Source organism: Crocuta crocuta, unplaced genomic scaffold (assembly GCF_008692635.1).
Source record: "Crocuta crocuta isolate KB4526 unplaced genomic scaffold, BGI_CrCroc_1.0 scaffold154, whole genome shotgun sequence".
Lineage (NCBI taxonomy): Eukaryota > Metazoa > Chordata > Mammalia > Carnivora > Hyaenidae > Crocuta > Crocuta crocuta.
The window spans coordinates 1912819-1935148 of record NW_027530545.1 but is presented as its reverse complement, the minus strand read 5'-3'; the positions used below and the strand labels follow the sequence as shown (position 1 = coordinate 1935148).

The following is a 22330-nucleotide window of genomic DNA, read 5'->3' as shown; positions in this document are numbered from 1 at the left end:
ACATAAAAGAGGAAAGATTTAGATGAAAGGAATGAAATAAAATGTTATTTCCTTGAGAAGATCAATAAAACTGATAAATTTCTAGTCAAACTTAATAAGAAAAATAGAAGACACAAACTACCAATATTAAGAATGAACAAGGTAACTTCATTGTGGATTCTACAGATATTTAAAGTGTTATAAAGTAATATTATTAACAATATTATGACAATAAACTTGACAGCTTTGATAAAATAGACTATTTCCTCAAAAGACACAAACTATTAATGCTTACAAGAAAAAAATAAATCAAGCAAATACTCCTGTATAAAGGAAAGAAATGAAATTTGTAGTGTAAAAAAATACTTTTTACAAAAGAAACTATGTCAAATGATCTTACTGGTGGATTCTACCAAACATTTTGGGCAGAAATAAGAATCGTTCTACTGAAACTTTCAGAAAGTTGAAAAGGATATATAGTACCTCCTAACTCAAACTATGAGATCAGCCTTACTCAAATTGCAAAACTTGACAGACATTGCAGGAATAAAAACAAACGAGTAGAAAAAGGGTACTATTGTCAGTAAATATCACTGGAACAACTACATATCCATGTGGACAACAATTTCTTAAATTTATACCTCACACTATTTACAAATTAACTGACAAATTATAAAAGGAAACATAAGAATAAGACTTTTCTGCCGCTGATTAGACAACCCGTAGAAGTAAAAATTGATAAACTGGACTTCATCAAAATGAAAAACTTTTGCTCTTCAAAGCCACTTTCAAGAGATTGAAAGGATAAGCCACTGACAGGAAGAAGTTGACAACAAATAATATACCTGATAATGGACTTGTATCAGAAAAAAAAAAAGACACTTAAACCTGAATATTAAAAAAAAATCAACGCAATTAAAAATGGCTCGAAAATTTGAACAGACACTTCACTAAGGTAGGCATAAAGATGACAAGTCAGCACATGAGAAAATCCTTAATATTATTAGTATTAGAGAAATGGAATTAAAGCCATAATGAAATAACACTAGGCCTCTATTAGAATTGCAAAAGTTAAAATGTTGGTGAGAATTTAGAAGAACTGTACATGCAATGGAGTTGGGAGTATGAAAAGGTGTAATAACTGGAAAGCAGTTTTACTTTTTCTTAAGCAACTCCTAGCTATTACTCAAAGGAAAGGAAAACATAAGGTCATACAAAGAGACATGGACTAATGTTCATAGCAGTTTTGTTTACAATAGCCAAAAGCCAGAAACAATCTAAATGTCCACCAAAATGTGTATGGATAAACTATGGATTATCGATACACGGAGTACTACTGATAAAAATACAGGAACTATTGATACACCCTGCAAAATTCTGAATTTTGAAATAATTAGCACTAAATCAAACAGGGCAGACCAAATAGATTGCATACTGTATGAGATAATTCATATAAAATTTTAGTAAATGCAAGCTAATCCGTAAGTGACAAAAAGCAGGTAAGTTGTCTAGGAAGAGGCTACGGTGAATGGAGAGGAGAAGAGGGAAGGGGGAGCACATGAAAACTTTGGTGGGTAATGGATGTATACATTTATCCTGATTGTGGTGATAGTTTTGCATACACAGTTTAAATATATGCAGTTCAATGTATATTGAGCTGTAAAAATATGAACACACACATACATATACACATACACACACACTGGGCAGACATCCTCCAAGGAGAAAGAAATGAAGGGAAAATGTAATGGATCGTATCTAGTCAACTGTAGACCTCTATACTTTAGTCTAGATTCTCACTACATGTTAGCCCACTTACTTTTTTTTTTTTTTTACAAATAGTTTATTGTCAGATTGGTTTCCATATAACACCCAGTGCTTATCCCCACAAGTGCCCTCCTCCATGCCCATCCCCCCTCCCCCCCACATCCATCAGTCCTCAGTTTTTGTCAGCATTCAAGAGTCTCATGGTTTAGTCCACTTACTTTTAAATACTGTGTTTATCAGAGCCTCATAATTTCAGGACAAATTATGTGGAATAAATGAGATTTACTGAACTTTTTAATAAGCTGTGCCATACTATGGAAACATTAATTTTATTATCATTACCCTTAAAATATAAGCTACTTTGTATCAATAACCAACATTTTAATCAGCAGGATGGAATTCTCTATAAGTGCCCCAATTTTCTTTTTATTCCAAATAACAATGAACACAGCAGTATATTTATTTGAAGGATATAACCAAGTGAAATGTCTTATGATATAAAATCCATTTATTTCCAAATTGCACAAGCAATGAAGTGGAAAAGAAATGAGAGCTGACATAATAAATAATGGAAAAATGAAAGGCCAAGGTTCTTACTGAACTAAAGTATGGTAAATGAGCCAAAGAACTTTGTAGACTTTCTCGGGATTGTAGTATCCAGGTATGTGAAAGTATTTAAAGAAAGTAAAGAACTGTCTAGAAATGTCCACACAATTCAAATACTGACAAGTAAAAATGCCAGTTATAATAATTTGTTAGACAGAAATAAATTTAGACAAAAATCTAATTATTTGTTAGAACTCTGCCTTTTTAAAAAACTTGTTTCATACAAATTTGAGGAGAATGGATTGTCAGTGTATAAAACTTGACTGTGTTTTTTTTTTTTTTTTTTTTTTTACCAGTCATAGAAACTGGACTATCATAGAAATATTTCGGTTACATGAACTTAATCTCACCAGATTAATGTGTTCTTCACAATTTTGGTGGACATGATTTTGTGGAATCCTTTCCTTTAAATACAATAAAGCACTTTCTTCATGTTAATATAGAGATTTCTTAGCCTCTTTTACCCCTAGCTTCATTGAGGTATAATTGACAAATAAAAATCATATACATTTTTATTTACAACATGATTTGACATGATTATCACTATCAAACTAACACATCCATCATCTATCATAGTCACTTTGTGTGTGTGTGTGTGTGTGTGTGTGTGTGTGATGAGAACAGTTAAGATCCAATATCACCAAATTTCATGTATGTAATATAACATTATTAACTATAGTCACCATCCTGTACATTAGATCACAGAACTTATTCATCTCACAACTGAAAATTTGTACCCTTATAGAATCTTTTCTAAAAAAGGCTAGGAGGTCATAAATGAGATCATGTTCATATATAGACTCAATAAAGAATATAAACCAGTATTAATAATTATTTGGCCCATCAGACTTCCCTCTGGTTACCTATTTTGTGCAAAATAAACCTTAAACACATTGCAAATAGCTTGAAGTTTTAGCTTCTGTGCTTATAATGAAGTCTTCTGGCGTCTGGGCCACCATTCTACCCTAAACCATTGTTTAAACCTATCTTTTTATTCAATCACTTTATTCTTTGTTTAATTAAAACCACAGAATAAAATATCTCCAGGCAAGAGGAAGCTGAGACATTGTTTCTAAAGACTGTATTCCATCTATTATATATGTTTAAGCATTGTGTCAGTAAGAGCCATGTGATATTCAATTAAGTCTTTTATAGAGGACTCAATTTTTCTAAAATAAATGTGTTAGAATTTTATTTTGGATGTTAATTATAACAAATACCTGATTTTATATGGTCTCTTAGAAAAAACAGGTGAATAACAGGAATTTATATGTTAATCAAACTTTGGGTGAATGCTAGAAACATTAACAGAACTTGTTTGGTTTTTAAAGCTTGTAATAGCCTAAAGCTTGGTTATTTTGATGTGGTAGCTGTACCTCTTCATTTAAACTTTCTGGTGCACAAAACGAGATATGAGAATAAACTTATATTGGATGGTCCTTGACATGATTCTTCATCTTCCAAACATACTATATGGAGACATATTTTTAGAAATACAAGGCATTGTAAGAAATTTAGAGATGCCAGAACTTGTTATTAATCTCTGGCTCTTTTTTATAGTCAATTATTTCTTGAAGTATTTTTTTAAATAATTTTTTTGTGTTGTTAGTACCATTCACAGTCTAATGCCTTCTTAAACTATTAACATTTACTGCTACTTTTTCATAACTTGTCACAAAGTCTTATCACATGAGTGTTTCTTTAGAAAATGTAACATATACTATATTTATCAACCTGGAAATATTTTCATCTAATGTGTTTCCCATTCTGTATTCATTCTATTTGTTATTCTATCCATTTATCCGTTTATCTATCTATCTATGAGTTAATGCGAATGTGAATAATTAAGTATTTGTGAAGACCCAGAATGTGAGTCTTTAATAGTAGTTATTACAAAGGAAGAATATAACATGAAAGAAAGTATGGATTTTAAATGTTTATAGCATAAATGTCTATATTGCAAATGAGTGCTGAGTGATGTTCACCAGATATCCTGAAAGATTCGGGACTCAGATAATCAAGAGAATTGGGGAATTATGAAACTCTGGAAAATGGATAGGAATTAAATGCATAGAAAGAGGAAGAAATTGAATTAAAGTGATGGAAAATAATACATTTTACTTCCATAAATGTATAAAGCAGAAATGAATTACATTTCTATAAGATTTATTTAGAAAGACATGTTAGAAATATATTTTATTCAAAGATCACCCTGTTTCATTCTATCTTCTTGGAGTAAACTATTTAATGGAAATAAAGGTACACCAAAAAGAAGCTATTGATTTCTGAACTGTGATAACATTTTTGGCAATATTGTTCTTTAACAAATACAGGCATATTTCAAACATTCTAGGCAGAATTTTCTGTATATATCAAAAAGCCACCTGGCTTTTTCAGTGAGTTTTAGTGCATTAAGAAACTTAACAATCAGAATTAGAGACAAGTATCTGAAATGTTGGGAAACACACCCCAATTTTGTGACTGTTTTTTGACCCTTCTCTGCTAACATGTACAGATATCTTATGCACACCCACATGAACTATAAAAATCTTTATGATCCTTCTGATCCTAAATATGAAAGACCTCAGTTTAACTGTTTGAATTTATGGCAGTAAAAAGAGCTATGAAGAATGTTAATGTGCTCAGAATTATTGCACAGAAAAGTTTGACACCTTTCATTATGGCTAAGCTTACTAATACCTCCCATTAAGTGTACTTAATCGTTAAAAAATGGCCCTGAGAAATAAGGCAATTTTCCTACTGATTTACATTTGAAGGGCATCTAAAATATTTTGATAATGAAATGTTTTACTTTCTTTTTGTATCTAAATGTGTGCTGCTTTGAATTAGATTTGAACTATTTATTTTACAAATTAAGGTTCTGTTTTTTCTTCATGGAAAGGGCAAGTTAAAGTAAATAACTTCTAAACAGATTTCTAGTGTTGACATTTGAAGAATCATTGGTATATACTGTGTTTGATTAAAAGAAATAAGCCTGACATTAAATTCAAATAAAGTTTGCAAACATAGTTCAGAAAATATAGTAATGGTAATTTAGATCTTATGCTGGAGGATGATGATAGACAATAAATCATTAAAGAAAACTAGTCCCTTAATTCAGGTAAAGTGCATTGAAGAAAATAAAATGAGAGGTAGAGACCTCCACTACATAAAAGTGGTCATGGAAGACCTCTAAGGAGGCACGTTAACTAACACCAAACTGACAGGAAGAAGCCAGTTGTGGAGGGATTTATTTAGCGGGAAAACGTTCAAGTTAGAGCACAATGCAAGATGGAGTAAATCAGAAAGGCCTTAGACAACTATGAAATGAGAAGCTGAATTCTCTTATTCCAAATAAGATCACAAATATCATAAAGCTTTTGGGAAGGGAAAGCTTTATTATTCAAGGATTAAGAAATAATCAGTAGTCTCTCAGAACAATATTTGCTGGATTGATTGATCGATTCAGCCAATAGTTAATATGTATCTGATATGTACTAAGCACTGTACTAGCCATTAAAGATGTAGAAATGAACAAAACAGCCAGGCCATGCTCTCTAGGAGTTTATTTTTTGATGAGGCTTTACATTTAAATAGCACTTTGTAGAATTCTTTTACACATGTGATCCTAATATATCTCAGTATAAGTTAAATATGAGGAGCTTTTCTCCTCCATAGATTTAGTTTTGTCTTTAATGCCTTTTGAAATGTTTGCATTATACTTCAGGTTACCTCTCTGTAGCAGCCACGTATCAACCTACCCTCATTTTACCCATCAATCACTATAGTTATATACTTAGGCCTGCATTAGATAGACTGCGTATATGAGTGATGTGGCTCTTGATTTCTCCTAGAGAATCCAGTATGATCTAGGTATTATCTGTAAGTGGGATATAAAGTGCATCAAGTTCAAAAGAAGGAAAGATTTCTGTGATCTAGGATACTCAGGGAAGAATTTATAAATTAATAATCCAAGGGTCTTGTCTTGTAGAGAGCAGGGCAAGAGAGGAACAGGGGCTAGAAACTGGCAAGCTCTCAGATCTATATTCCTGTGGTCCTCCTTTGTGCTTTCAGCCATACCTAGGTTTAGGCCAGAATATCCGGTCTCCCTGCCTTTATTTCCCTGTTGAAAATTACATGAATAACATATAACTAAATCATGAAATGCATTTTTTGCAGAACTATGATTCAAGTGACAATTAATGAGGCATCCATTAAAAACTCATGAAATTGAGCCTATTATATACCTATATTTGCTCCCCTAAAGATTTTTAGGACAGAATTCCAAACTGTTATTTTTATATATGTGCATTCAGTTGAGAAACCTAGTGCACCTTGCTAGCCAAACTTAATGCATTCAAAATTGAATTCATGCACTTTTTATTAAAGGGCTAAATTTAAATCTCTATGGTAACTACAGCAATAAATGTGCAACGTCTTAAGCTATGATTATACTGTCACACTTAGTGATGTCTATCTTAAGTACATGACTACCAATCGTTTTACTGTTGTTCTAGTCAACCAGAAATGTAGTTAAAAAAGGAAACCAATTATGAGATTTATTTAAATAAGGCTGACTGATTTCAGCAATAACAGATTTTAGATACTAGGAATGATTCTTTTAAGGTGTGAAATAATGTTGAGGGAAGACTTTGATCCAACTGTTCTGAAATTGAGTATTAAGTACCAATAAAATTGAGTTTTAAGTATCATTTAAAAGGTAGTCAGATATTTTACATTGTATTTTTATACTTTATTCTATTTTATTATACTTTTATATTTTATTAAGCTTTTTTATTTTATCTTATTTGGTAGTTGTAGATTTTTAATATTTTTTAAATTACCCTTAAGAATAAATCCAAATTAAGTTTTACTACATCTGCAAAAAATCAAAATTGATGAATTAAACATTCTTTTAATCCTTTATAATCAAAGTAGCCACTGGTTTACACTGCAAATAGAGTAAAATTGAAATAAAAATTTTGGTGTAGAGGGGCACCTGGGTGGCTCAGTGGGTTAAGCATCTGACTTTAGCCCAAGTCATTGTCTCATGGCTTGTGGGTTTCACTTATGAGTTACAGCCCCATATTGGGCTCTCTGCTGTCATCACAGAGCCTGCTTCAGATCCTCTGTCTCCCTCTCTCTCTCCCCTTCCTCCAGTTGTGTTTTCTCTCTCCCTCTCTCAAAAATAAACATTAAAAAAAATTGATGTAGAATTATTAGCACTTCTCTTTTCCCATCATGATGTGTCCAAATGCTAAAATATGTTTCTGCAAGAACTACTCCATTATCCAAGATTTAACTACATTTTTCTACTCATTTCAATACTTCATAGTCCAGCAATATGCAATTCTAATTTTGTATTTTTTTCTCTAATTGGTCAACCATGTTCTTTATGTTTCTATTTAAATTATGTATTTTAATTGGCCAACCAACTTTTTATATGCTATATTTTTAACTGGTCAAACAAAGCTATTCGGATTTGAGCAATTACCATACCTTCTAGAATTCTTGAATTGAGAATCTATAAATAAATTATTCAAGGGCAAAGTGGAATTCTATAATGGTGTATTTGGATAGTGACTGAGACTGATGTAAGACTCATGCTCCTTGATCATGCTCTAGATCACTCTCTGGCCCTTTAGAGAAGACCCAGGAGTTCCTTTTCTCATTTTGAGAACAGAATAGAAACTCTTCACTTTTTAAGGTCACGAAGAGTTAAAGATGTACCTGAAGAAGTTGGAAATGTGTTGCAAATGTCGAGGCAAAGTATAGGGAAGGTGACAGATTTGAGAGTTAGCTTTACAGAATTTATAATTAAATGAGCATGTGAGAATTGATGAGTTTGCCAAGAAAGAAAATAGGGAGAGTAGAAGAGCAAGGCATGTCCTTAGGTAGCACCTACATTTAGGGGTGGGAGAGAAAAGAGAAAGCGAATGCCAAGTCAAGGCTGTCAGAGAAGAACAAATATATATCACAAACACTTAGAAAGTTATGGTGATTGTCAACAGTGTCAAATGCTGCAGAGAAGTAAGAAAGAATAATGAAAGCTCATAAAAAGCTTTATGAGCAGTTGCAGATGATAGAATCAAGATACTAGAATATAAGATGTGAAGAAAATTGGATTGTGAAGATATGTAGAGAAAAGAACTTTTTAAGAAGTTTCCCAGTAAATGGGAAAGAAAACACATAGTAACTTAAAGGGTAAATATGACCAAACTATTTCTTTTGTATTTACTATTCTTTTATTTTACTAGGGGGGTAAAATAAAATGTAAGCTGAGAGGAAAGATTAGAACAAGTAGGTAATATTGAAAAAGAAAGAAGGAACAACACCTGCAGGTGTTGAAAGATTATTACAGAGATAATAAAGGTCGTCTGTGCAACACTTTCTAGTTTATATCAGTTTTGTGTTCATCATTCCATCATGTCTTTACCAGAACACTGTGATTGAGTAGTAGTCATCGCCATCTTATTCTTAACTAATAATTTTGAATTTCAAAGAAACTAAGTCATGTGGACAGAAATTGGCAAGGCTGAACATCAAACCCATGCCCTCTGCTCCCAGTCTAGTCTTCCCCTATTTTGAGTTCAAGATCCCAAAGGCACGGTTTAATTTTGGAGAGGAGAGTTAACTCATTTTCCTAAAGAAAAAAACTAGGGCAATATGAGACATTTCAAGGTGGAAATGCATAGAGAGTCTGGTCAGCAGTTCTTGAATTTTAAAAAAAGTAGAAAACCAGAAATTCTCTACAGAAAGGATGGTCCTGATAACATGTTTTGATAAGAGGAGCAAGCTTTGGATTAACCACATCTTCGGCAAGCATGTGAACGAACATTGATGGTCCCTATTAACCTTTAAATGGAACAACAATGATATCTTGAAATCTTTTTTACATGTTAAGTATAAAATTTTATTTTATTTTATTTTTAATGTAATTTATTGCCAAGTTGGTTTCTACACAACACAGAAACTGGGAACTTACCTTCACTGTGCTTAAACAGCATATCTGAATAAATCAACTTTGCCCTGCACTCTCTGTTTGTGATGAATTAAGCAAAGTAACATGCTAAATGTGACTATTTTCATCCTTCTTCAATCTCCTTTTAAAGTGTAATGTAGCCTACACTGACTACTACCAATTTATTTTTAAAAGATCAAAAGCTGTCAAAGTACAGTATTATTTTCCTTCACAGTGGGTCTTTCGGGTATTTGTAATGAGTGCTGGAGGTGACATCAATATGGATATTTTTATATCTTTCACATTTATCTCACTAAGCATTTTATGACAAAAAAGGAAAAGATGCCTATAAGGTGATTTTTGGTAGGGAATCATAGTTTTCCATTGATAGCATTAGAGTTTTATATGTGCTCCCTAGGGAAAGTATTTATCTGAAGCAAAACTTATAGCTTCCTATAAAAATGTCTCAGGTCCAGGACAAGAAACAAAATGTCTCTAGCTGACTAAAAACCAGGAAAATAATACCCTGTCCATGAAAGGATTACTGTTAGGATAAGTGCCTCTTAAAACAGGTTTTTTGTTGTAAGCATGAGAGACTACTCTTCAACTGTCCAATGCAAGTTGATGACTGGACTTTAATATGCCTAGGACTAACACTCAACTAGATGGGACTGTGAGCTACTTGAAGACAGAGAGCTGTGCTGGATTATTCTTCCTCTGTGCCCCAGAGCCCAGCATGGTGCTTGACACAAAGTTAATGGCTAGTATATATTTGTAAAAGACACCAGCCAAGGCCTAAGGAAAAATACTGGAGAGGGGAGAGGTAATTTCCTCTTCTCAAGTTTATCCTAGGGCCTTATGTTTGAAAAACATTTGACCACTTCACAAGTTATACAGGAAATCTCAGTTAATCTAAAATCCTATGGCCACAACTAGGGAGGTGGATGGTTTATAGAGGGAGAGATCAAATAACTGAAGCATAACTCTCTCTGAGGTACCAAGTTTTCTTCCCCTACCCCATTCAAGTACTTTGTAAGTGTCTCTGGCATCCATGAAAGAGCAGGAGATGTGGTCACACACTGCAGCTGGGTACCCAGGTGGTCTACTGATATTCAAAGAGGACTGTTTTGGCATGAATTCTAGGGCAGCATCACGCACCTGCCGTAAGCCACTCTGTGGCTACAAGCGGCAGATGTTACTAGTAGCTGACAGGCAATCAGATCATCATGCATGGGAGGACACCAAAGCGAAATGCAAAATATCTGACCCAAATATCATTTGATAAATCACAGACCCTTTCCCTCCAGTTCTCAAAAATTGCGTCTAAATACAGTGTTTTTTTCCACACTCAAGATTTATTCATAGGATTAATTGTACAAGGAGGAAAGCACAAATTCCAATAATTGTGCCTTTGTCTTCATTAATAGTCCCCTTAAATGCATTGAAAATACTTCCAAAACCTCTAGTGTTTATCACATTTTAAAATTGATAATTGAAAGATAAAAGAGTATGACTGTCTCACATATTATTTCTCTTGCTCTTTTTTAAATGTAATCTATGCTAATGTAAAAAGCAGTATTTTTTTATAAACATGAAAAGCTAGACACTAATTTTCCTAAGCAGATCCACCTTATATTATGGAGGATTTGCAATATCCGGTGGGCTGTTTTATGTTCTTCATTTCTCGCCTGCTGGACTCACACATGTCATTTAAACAGAAGATGGAAGATTTGCCATAACACAATCAGGATCTAGAGGAGAATTGGGAATTTCTTCAATATCAGCAGTCCTAATAAGATGTGGAATAATGACAAGTAACAATTCTCCTGACACCAAGAAATGCAGTGGCCATAATGTGTGGTAATTCTGAAGGTCAGACAGCTCCAAGGCAGAGGAAGTCACTGGAAGGCAAAAAGTAGAATGTACATTATAAAATGTTGGTGTATATATATATATATTGGAGGTATCTCTACTATGCATTTTAACTGCTGGGAATGGGTGTTTATATATAAGGAGAGTGGTAGATGAGACTAAAAAGCTCCTGTTTGTGACCGCTACCACCTCACCATACCTCCGGTGCACACTGGTTCGTATGCGAACTACCTCAGCTCTGTTTCAAAAACAGTTCCCCCACTTCCAGCCACACCCAGTCTAAGCACACTTTTCCATTCTTCTGCTCTATTTCCTTCTTCTCTTCCTTTCACTCCCCTCCCCCTCCCTTCCACCCTCAACTCAAATGACTTGACTTAGCAAATGACTCTTGAGAGTTGAAGGTGGTAGGGAGGGGAAGAGGAGTGAAAGAAAGGCAGATTTATTTCAGGATTAATGTGTTAGGTCCTATAGGAAATTATTAGGTATAAAAGGGTCCATTTGGAGTGTGAGACTTTCATGAAATTTATTTCTAAGTTGAAAAGAGATCACAGATTCTGGCTGTCCAAGGATGGAAAGTACTTTGGAAGGGACAGTACTTGATAACTAGATATTTTTGTAGCAAATTGATGGGGAATATGAATAGTATAGGTTCAACTCAGAATTGTATTTAATGCCAATATGAAAATAAAATCTTTGGGGTGCCTGGGTAGCTCCATTGGTTAAACATTTAACTCTTGATTTCAGCTGAGGTCGTGATCACACGGTTCATGAGATCAAGCCTTACATCAGGCTCTGTGCTGACAGCAAGGACCCTGCTTGGGATTCCACCCACCCCCCCCTTTCAAAATAAATAAAAAATTTAAGAAGCAAAAAGAAAAGACAGTCTTCAAAGTACTCTAAGATATAGTGATTTCCTGAAAAATTCTCTGAGAGAACAAAATCACTTTTGTGATTTCCCTTGTTTTTATAACATTTATGACCTTCCTAAAATAGGGAACTTCTAACACACACACACACACACACACACACACACACACACACACACATTGATTGCCTCATAATATTTATAGTGTTATCCCTTTCATACTTTCTCATGTTCAGAGAATAATATCTACACAACTTGTACTTCTAAATACAGCTAAAGTCAAGCCAACTTGCCTAAGTAGGAAAATGTTGATTACAATTTTGGAGAGATGTATCATTTCTATCTAAAAATCTGATCTCTAAAAGTGGTCATATACCCTATATAAAGGAATCAATCTGAATCCTAGAAATCTGGAAGAAAATTTAGCCATTGTTAACTTCAATTCTTGAAAAGTTATCTGAGGCCTCTCAAAACTAAGAGACTTATTCTAATTTCTATAATTAGTTTTTATTTTGAGTCAAGAATATAGTTTTACAATTTCCAATCTGATGCCTTCTTTTCCATAAAAATAATTATTTTTGTTTTAAGCATTAAATTATCAAGTACTGGATAGATTCCTTGGGCATGTTGACTTTGTGATCTCTTGCAGCTCAGGTGCACACTTACAGGCCACACAGCAGCTTGGTGTACAAGAGTCTTTACCTTGAGATGTTACAATACCAGCTCTAGAGTTCCCTTCCAGATCACATAAATCTCCCCAATTATACTGTGAAGTGAAAACTAGGTCAAGAGTCAAACCAACCAATTAAATAAGACATCCTCCCCCCAATCAAAGCAACTATGTGGAATAACTGGAAAATTTCATGTCAAGAGTAAATAGAAATGCCTACTGAACATCTTGACCCTGACCCTTTCAATTAATTACTTCTATGCCTCTTGTGTTTGTGTTTACATATCAAGGATTGTAGTGCCTTCAGGATCTCAGTGAAGTCTCTTTTAGACTTTGTTTCAGTTGTAAGAGTAAAGAATTTGTCATCAGTCTACTTGAATATGTATAAACAAAGTGGAGAGTAGAAGTGCTAAGAATGATTATTCACAACAAACAATAAACATAGAATGAAACAGTTTGAAAATTGAGTAATCATTGTTTTGTTTCAGTTTTCCCCTTGCCAGAACTGAGAAAAATAATCACTTTTGTTTCTAATTGCATCTCATGGTAGACACATTTCATGTATGCTGTGTAATTTTCCAGATTTCCCTATATCACTATTAATAGATTAATCAGTCAAGTCAGCATGTATGGAGCACCAAGATCAGCAAAACCTCGTGTCCGGGGTGGAGTGATGAGGAGTAACTGCTGTGAGGCAGTAGAACCTGAGACCCATGAAATCTGGTTCCTAAGAACTGTCTCCCAGAACAATATGTATGTTGGGTCTAATAGGGAAAGCATAGATAAGGGAAAGCACACATTAATTCTTAATCTTAATTCCCCAAATTATATCAAATTATTACATTCCTCTGTTTTCCTTAACATCACTCTGGTCCAAGTCATTATCATCTCTTCCCTACATTTCTGAGTTAACCTCTTAATAAACCTCTCTACTTGCTCCATTTCGATCCATTTTTCAGGTAAAGGCTAAATATCTTTACGAGTGCCAATCTGCCTCAGTCCTCACAATAAACCTCTCTGCCTGTGGTCGATTCTGCTAGTCTCATGTTATTACCTGAAACCTGAAGCACAGAAAGACGAAGTCACCAAGTTCACCCTGCTAGTAAGTGTCAGGGCTAGTACATGACCTCAGGAGCTAGAGCCTCTACCATTCATAACTATTGTGTTATGTAGCCTCTACGGTATATTGTTGTTGCTACTAAGGCCATACTCAACAGTGACTTTGTGCCAGAGATAACATGTGTCCAGGTTAGGAGTGGGGGCATAAAGAGTAGTATGAAAGCAAGCAGCTGCATGAATTTGGCACCACAGCTGTAAAATTAGAAATAGTAGCACTAGAACTGAGATTGCAAAGTTGGAGCTTATGAAGTTTATGAACCTTAATTAAAATGTCACTGATGTAGGTGCCAAAAAACATGAAAAAAATGATGTATGTTAGTTAATTGTCATCTAGCTGGGGGAAGAAACTCAAGTACATAATCAAATGAGCAATGGGCATTTTATATTTTGATTAATAACCTTTTCCATCATCAAAAGACACTCATAAAAATATCTGGGAAAGAAAGCAAGTAACTAGCTGGCCTCAATTCTCTGTGGATAAAAAAACAGTTTGTATTTCATACATGGTCAAATTTACTTGAGAGAAATACAGTATACAAATACTAATCTGTTGGAAGCCTGGAAAATAACAATCAGATATGCTCAGTGATACAAAGTAATTCGGACATCACATGCTTGTGTGGATGAGACATCATGTTTTATTCAGTTTATATCGTTTGTTCAGACACTGTAAAATAATTTCAGAGAACAAAATGTAGTGTTCTAATTGGAAACTAATTGGCTATTCTTTCAAACTCTGCACCATACCTAAATCCTTAAACATTAATATTGCAATTTTAATAAAAAACAAAACTGAGGGCAAATTTTGACAAGGTTTAAACAAAATATTTTTTTAAGAACCGACAATAAGCCAGTTATCTACAGATATGGGTTTCCCTCAAGAGCAATGAAAGTTAAATAATCTACAAATAACATTTTACTTCTTCCCAGGTGAAGTGTCGGGCACAGTGCTTGATATACACTATCTTATTTGAGTTTTAAGGAATAGTTATTAGTATCCTTATTTTCTAGTGGGAAGATTAAGGCCTTGCAGCCTTAAATAGATTTTACAAGTATGCACAAATAATAAATGACAGAACCAACAGAAAAACTATTTGCTTCTTTCCAAGCCCAAGTTCTTAATGAGTATATCATACTCTCCCTTCCTTCTTTGCTTCCGTTCTTCCATTTTTCTGAAGTATTTATTGAAGATACACTAAGGGAAATTATTATGGTAGTCATTGGGTCCCCACTCAATGTGAATTCTTCTTACCTTAAAATTTAGCCATATAGTTTTCTGGGCAATTGTTTATGTCTTAATTTTCTCACATTACGGAAGTGCCTCCTAAGTACAGAGTAACTGTTGGGTCAATTTTTTTTTAATGCTTATTTATTTTAAGAGAGAGAGTGAGCACATGGGCACAAGTGGGGGAGGGGCAGAGCGTGAGTGAGAGAGAAAGAGTGAGAGAGTGAGTATCTCAAACAGCCTCCACCCTGTCATCACAGAGCCCAACAGGGAGCTCAGTCTCACAAACTGTGAGATCATGACCTGAGCCCAAATCAAGAGTCAGATGCCTAACCCACTGAGCCACTGAGGCACCCCCTATTTGGTCAATATTTGATCAATTAAATGTTTTGTTTTTATATTAACTAACAGGGTATTATTATGACCAGATATCAGCCTAACTAATACATAATGTTTTACATTCTTACCTTGATCTTTTCATTTTCATGCAAATTTTGTGGAGAGGCTTTACCTGGGAAATGCAGTTTAAGTGTTAATCCGCACATTCTATAATCACTAATGGCAATGCAAGAAGTTCTCACTTTATTCCAGGAGTCAGTAAATACGGCTCACAAGCCAAGCACAGACCAGTCATCACTGAGTTATAGAACAGTTACTTCTACCTCCATTACCTCTGCTAAATATACCTAAGAACTGCCTTCATCTGAGAGAGTCAAAGTCAGGGCCAAGTTTGCTTTCTGTCTCATAAGTCAACAGCCATCACTGCATTACACCTGTACATGTGCACACAAAGTCTTATTGCAAGTTAGCATGGTAATGAAAAATCAACACTTTCATATATCCGTACCTTTGCCTCTGGGGTGGGAAAGGTGAGCAATTAATGGAACTCAATTTTTGAACATTTTCAAATTAGGTATCCTTTTTTTGTGCGTGTGTACATATTCAGGTGTAGAAACCATAAGCCTACAAAGAAGGGTAGGGCCAAGAAGTGACAGAGGAGAAATAAAGTGCCCTCATTTACCCGAGTACAGTGCTAATCTGTATTTGCAAAAAGGCAAACTCAGGAGACAGCTGTCAGTCCCTGGTTTGTATACAACAGGGCTTATTGAACAGTCTAAGTTTAGAGAAGCACAAACTTTAAATGATTTTTTCCCCCAATCATTGTAAAATGTTCTGAGGAATATCCCTTTCCAGTGCTGATGTGGTTCAGGACAGACTCAATAGCTTTCTAGCCACTTCTAATTATTAAAAGTATTAGTAATGCTCCATTAGAAGCTTTGCTTTCCCAAGCAGTGCACACCTCAGATTCTCTTCGCTCCCCAGGCCCCCACTGACACAAGCGCGCAGAAGGGGGAAGGCAGGGTTTTCCAGGTTGCCGCTCCCCCAGGGTACATCAGATAGGAGGGCTAGAGAAATCTCAGTCTCATCTGATTTTATGTTTTATGGTGACTGCTTGCTCAGTATGGTCCCACTGGCTACTGGTGGCCTCGATCCATGAGTCCTGTATACACAGCTTCATTGTTTTCTCACAAGTGCTCTCAGCTTCACCTTCTATCCCCTCTGTTTTCCAAAGTCCTTTAGCAGAGGGAAATCTTGGAGTCTTTCTCACCCTGTATGATCTCTAACTGCCCTTCTCAGTGTTACATCTCCTTGCTGATCTGCCGTGTTGCTAGGTTCACAACTCATTTTCCCTCTTCTGTATTCCATGATCTGTAGCGTTTGGGGACCACTAACGTCTTGTTCAGTTGTCTCCAAAGACTACCCCTTCCCAGGATCTCTGCGTCACTGTACCTAACAACTCCACTGCGATAAGCTGTCCAATATGCCCCAGCCCACCTCAGGATTCACTAGGACGTAAGCGTTTCCTATATTATTAGTGCCATGTTTTTCCTGACACGTGAGGCTTTCCCACAAACTCACTCACCACCCTGTGGTGTGTTCTGCTAGCAACACCAGTGTAGTCTGTTGATTTTATTGCTCAGCAAGTATCTAACAGGGAGGAAATGCCAGTCTCTCCTTTACTCACAGAGTTCCCCTATAGAAGTTGGTTGAAGGAAGAAAGAAGCTCTTCATTCATGTCTAATCCATAGAAGAGGAGGGGGCACAAAGAAGAGAATATCTGAAATTCCCTCCAAGTGAAACACATCATATGCTATGTCTTCTGAACTTGGGATACATTGTGGAATGTGCTGGTCACAGTACAAATACCTGAGTACTTCACAAAATCATGCTTTTAAGAGAGAGTTAATGTGAATTTATTCAAAGGATTATTTTAATAATATTAAAAGGGAAGATTGTATCATTTAGCAACCTTGCTTGTCATAAGCCATCAACCATTTCTAATGTTAACTTTTTGTGTTGTAACCCCTCAATCCCTAAGGCATGTGAAATAGCCAGTGCATTTGATTTTAGTAGACCACTCTACTTAGATTGATACTCAGAGTATTTCCTTTAAAAATGCTATTTAAGAACCCTTCAAAATATGTCTACTTTATCTCGAGGGGTGCCTGGGTGGCTCAGCTGGTTGAGCATCTGGCTTCGCCTCAGGTCATGATCTCACATTTCTGGGTTCCATCCCCACGTTGGACTCTGTGCTGACAGCCAGCTCAGAGCCTGGAGCCTGTTTCAGATTCTGTATCTTACTCTCTCTCTGACCCTCCCCTGCTCATGCTGTCTCTCTCTCTCTTTCTCTCTCTCTCTCTCAGAAATAAATAAAACATTAACATATATATGTATATATTTAAAAATATGTCTACTTCATCTCATCATCTGCCAGGAATGCTTATTTTTATATTAATCAGGGAATTTAATTTTGAGTTATCCATATCCATTTTTCCATTCAATGAACATGCAATGACACCTCCTGTGTCGCAAACAGTGAGCTTGTCTCAGGGACACAACAGTGACCAGATAGCTCCACTGCCCTTTTAGAGTCTACATGCCAGCTGGGGGGGAAAGTGCACAGCAAAACAGATAAAGAAATAAATTACAGTTTGTGATAAGCCAAGAAGGAAATAAACAGAGTGCTATTGCAGAAAATAACTGGGATGGGACCCTTTATTTTATTTTTCTCTATTTTTTTAGTGTTTTATTTATTTTTGAAAAAAAGATACAGACAACGTGAGCAGGGGAGGGTCAGAGAGAGAGGGAGACACAGAATCTGAAGCAGGCTCCAGGCTCTGAGCTAGCTGTCAGCACAGAGCCTGATGCTGGGCTCAAACCCATGAACCATGAGATCATGACCTGAGTCGGAGTCGGATGACCAACCAACTGAGCCACCCAGGCGCCCCTGGATGGGACCCTTTAAATATAGAAATTAGGGAAGAGCTCTTTGATGTAGTGATGTTTTAGCTGAGATAAGAAGTATGGGAAAGAGGCAGTCAGGTGAAGGGCAAACAGAATTGTATTCAGGTTTAGGGAAAGCCCTTGGTGAGGCTTCGGTGTGTGAAAGAGTGTGAGATTTGCTATTCTAGGAAATGGCAGAGGGCCAGTGTCACCAGTGCTTATTGATAGAGGGAGAGAATCATGTAGGGTCTGGGAGGCCCTGGCTAAAGGATTTGGTTTATATTCACAGTTCAGTAAGAAACCATTGAAGTATTTAAACACTGAAATAAAATGAAATGATTACATTTTTAAAAAACTACTCTGATTTCTCAGTACAAAACAAATTATAGGAAAGCACCAGTGAGAGAGCAAGGCAGTTAAAATTCTATTGCAGTTGACCCACAAGAGATGTTGGTGATTAGGACAAGGATGGTGACAGAGCGGGAGAGATGGGTATGCTGAGAATTCTTTTTACAGATGGCAAAGCCAGGATTTATCAGATTAAGTATACGTGATGGAGGAGGCGCCTGGGTGGCTCAGTGGGTTAAGCATTCGACTTTGGCTCAAGTCATGATCTCGCATTCCTGGGTTCGAGCCCCTCACTGGGCTCTGTGCTGACAGCTCAGAGCCTGGAAACTGCTTCGGATTCTGTGTCTCCCCCTGTCTCTGCCCCTCCCTTACCTACAGTCTGTCTTTCTCTGTCTCTCAAAAAATAAAATAAAACGTTAAATAAATAATAAATAAATATAAGTGATGGGAAAAGGAGAAATCAATAGATTTCTAGGGTTTGGCAGCAGGGAAATGCTTCTGTTTTCTTATTTATTTATTTATTTATTGTATTGACCACCTGAGTGAGTGGTAGCACCATTTATTGATGATTAAAAAGACTGAAAGAAAGTAGGGAGCCTGAGTGGCTCAGTCAGTTGAGCACCAACTTTGGCTCAAGTCATGATCTCACTCTTAATGGCTTTGAGCCCTGTTTCAGGGTCTGTGCCGACAGCCCAGAGCCTGGAGTCTGCTTAAGATTTCACTCCCTGCTCACACTCTGTTTCTCTCTCTCAAAAATGAATAAACATTAATAAAATATAAGTGATTTTAGCAGATATTATGTGAAGGTAGTCATAATCTAGTAATGAGCAAAATTATCAATGTATCAGGAGAAAATCAAAGAGAAAACCAGACCAGTGAAGTTAGTTCTTAAGACAAACTTAAGCATAAGTTTGACTGACATACAAGTATCGATTTGTCTTTGATAGAAGAATCAACTTCCTCCGTTTTTAATGGAATAGAACAATGTAAGGATTTCATAATTCCCAGAAGGTTTATGGATTTAATGCTATAAAGATGAGAGAATTACCAATAGATTAAATACCTTGATTATTTAAGAAAGTTCTGTCTTTTCAGGGTCAGAGTGAATTCCATTCTTCTTTTGTATTTCAGTTATATTTTATACTTACATTTTAGTGTTAGGTTGAAACTTCTTTACTGTTAGCATTATGCTGTTTAGACAATTAGAAAATGAGAAAGAATAGATTGCACATGTAATGTACAAGCCAGTGTTGCTGAATATAACTTGTTATTTAGCATCTTCCATCTTCTGGTAAAATGAATGTCTCTTATTGCTGACCAGGCTCAATAACAACCCTCTTCTAAGATGAATAGTGCTTGAGAGGTCAACTGGAGAAAATTTTTTCTTTCAAAATAAGCAATTCTCCTTAAAAGTGGAACAATGTTAATTACCATATAAAACCCAGGCCTTTCAGGGAAGCCTGTGTAGCTCAGTTGGTTTAGCATCCACCTCTTGATTTCGGCTCAGGCTATGATCTCCCGGTTCACTAGTTCAAACTCCATACGGGGCTCTGAACTTACAGTGCAGAGTCTGCTTAGGATTCTGTCTCTCCATCTCTCTCTGCCCCTCCCCCACTCATTCTCTCTCTCCCTTTCTCTCTCTAAAATAAATAAACATTTTAAAAAAACAATCCTTCCAATATGTAATGATAACCATGACTCTTGTTTACTGGGATAATCAACCTGTAACACATATGCAGTATATTACGTGTAGGTAATAAACATATACATATGAGTGTGTATTTTATGTTGTATGTGTGTGGATGTTTGTATATATTAGTATATTTTATAGATGGCATGCATATACACATGCACATATACATATGCATACACATGCATATATGCATGCATGTATAACCTATAGCTAAATACTGTAATTTTATAGAAATAAATTTGTTAGGGATACTTAATAATTAGCCTCAACTGCACAATAAATCTAGGACACCAAGAAATATAGGNTATTGCTGGGTCCTAGGGGAGTTCTATTGTTAGTTTCCTGAGGAACCTCCACACTGTTTTCCAGAGGGGCTGTACCAGTTTACATTCCCACCAACAGTGTAGGAGGGTGCCCATTTCTCCACATCCTTGCCAGCATCTAGAGTTCTCTGATTTGCTCATTTTAGCCAGAGAGTTTACAGTTTTAAAAGAGAGATAATGAAGTAAACAATTGCTTGCAAGACAGAGTAGTCACTTCTTCATGAAAGGATGTTCAAAGTACAAAAGTCACAATTACAAAACCTTCCTACAGAACCTCTTAGAAGAAATGATCTTGGAGATAGATTTGGAAGGATGGATAGATGGTGAACAGATATAAAGAAGGCCTAGCACATTTATAAGAATAACATACCCAAAGGTATAAGATTCCAGGAAAATAAGATAGCTGAGAATTAATAATCATTTAAAATTGCAGACAAGTGGAGTATAATTGATTTTTCTCCAAATCAAATTTAGATACCTACCATGACATCTAATATGTACAAATTCATTAATTCATAGCAGATTTTAGATACTAAGTACTATTATATGGCGATTAGGTTAACTACTAGAAACTGAAAATTTGGTAGTTTAACAAAGTCACCTGAAAAAAATAATTATAATTTACTTTCACAACTCCAACACTCCAACAATATTTACATCTATCAAGCTCTTCTAAATTACAATCCTTTGCCAAGCTAAGTATACCAGTTCTAAATTTTGTGTCCATCTAATGTTTGCTTGAACCATCTAAGATCTAAAGATTTGGCCTTAGTTAGCCTCAGTTATTTGTCAGACATTATTCCTGCATTATTTACAATGATTGTGATATGATTGCTCTTTTTCCCAGATTTGGCAATGTGGAGGCTCTTTGGAGATCGTGACTTGCTCCCATGTTGGTCACGTTTTTCGGAAGGCAACTCCTTACACTTTCCCTGGTGGCACTGGTCATGTCATCAACAAAAACAACAGGAGACTAGCAGAAGTTTGGATGGATGAATTTAAAGATTTCTTCTATATCATATCCCCAGGTAAACAATTCTGACATCTTTCTTCATCTTCAGGGGAAAAGAAAATATTAAACATGCTGAATATGTGTTTTGTTATTGCTACTATTCTACTAGTTTAAATAAAATGTCATTTATCACCATAATATTGCAGAAAATCATGTTTGAGAAAGTTGTACTATGAAGTCATTTTTCATCTAAAATGAGAAGGACTATACTTATCTCAAATGGCTAAATACTCCTTTTTCTTTGTTTCATTCTTGGCACAAGTATTATGCCAGAAAAGTGGAATAAGCAGTACACAGAGAGATCTAAACTTAATTAATATGTATCAGCTCAATTTAAGAAAAACAATTTTTTAAAAGAAGTAAGCCTTTATTTTCTTATTTACTAATGAAGCTGGATGAGTTGGTAAGAAATTTTGTTAACGTTTAAACGGAGATGTCCCTACTGCATAAATGATTTCCTAAAGATACAGGATGGAAAATTATGCAGATATAAAACTTTATCTTTTTAAAGAATATTAAATAACATAGTGAATTCCTCATCAATAGATATGTAGAAAGCATAATAAAGGATAATAAAATATGATGCTACTTTAGTTACAAAGGGT

At 35.4% G+C, this 22330-nt stretch overlaps 1 protein-coding gene across 2 annotated transcripts in view; it reads left to right on the top strand.

Annotated features, from left to right (window-relative positions):
* GALNT13 (polypeptide N-acetylgalactosaminyltransferase 13) overlaps positions 1-22330 on the top strand; it is a 528727-nt gene that overhangs the window by 346369 nt on the left and 160028 nt on the right. For both annotated transcript variants that reach the window (XM_077767826.1, XM_077767828.1), the window contains exon 9: positions 21561-21741. In XM_077767826.1, coding sequence (XP_077623952.1) covers positions 21561-21741 — 181 coding nt within the window. The remainder of the gene's footprint in view (positions 1-21560; positions 21742-22330) is intronic.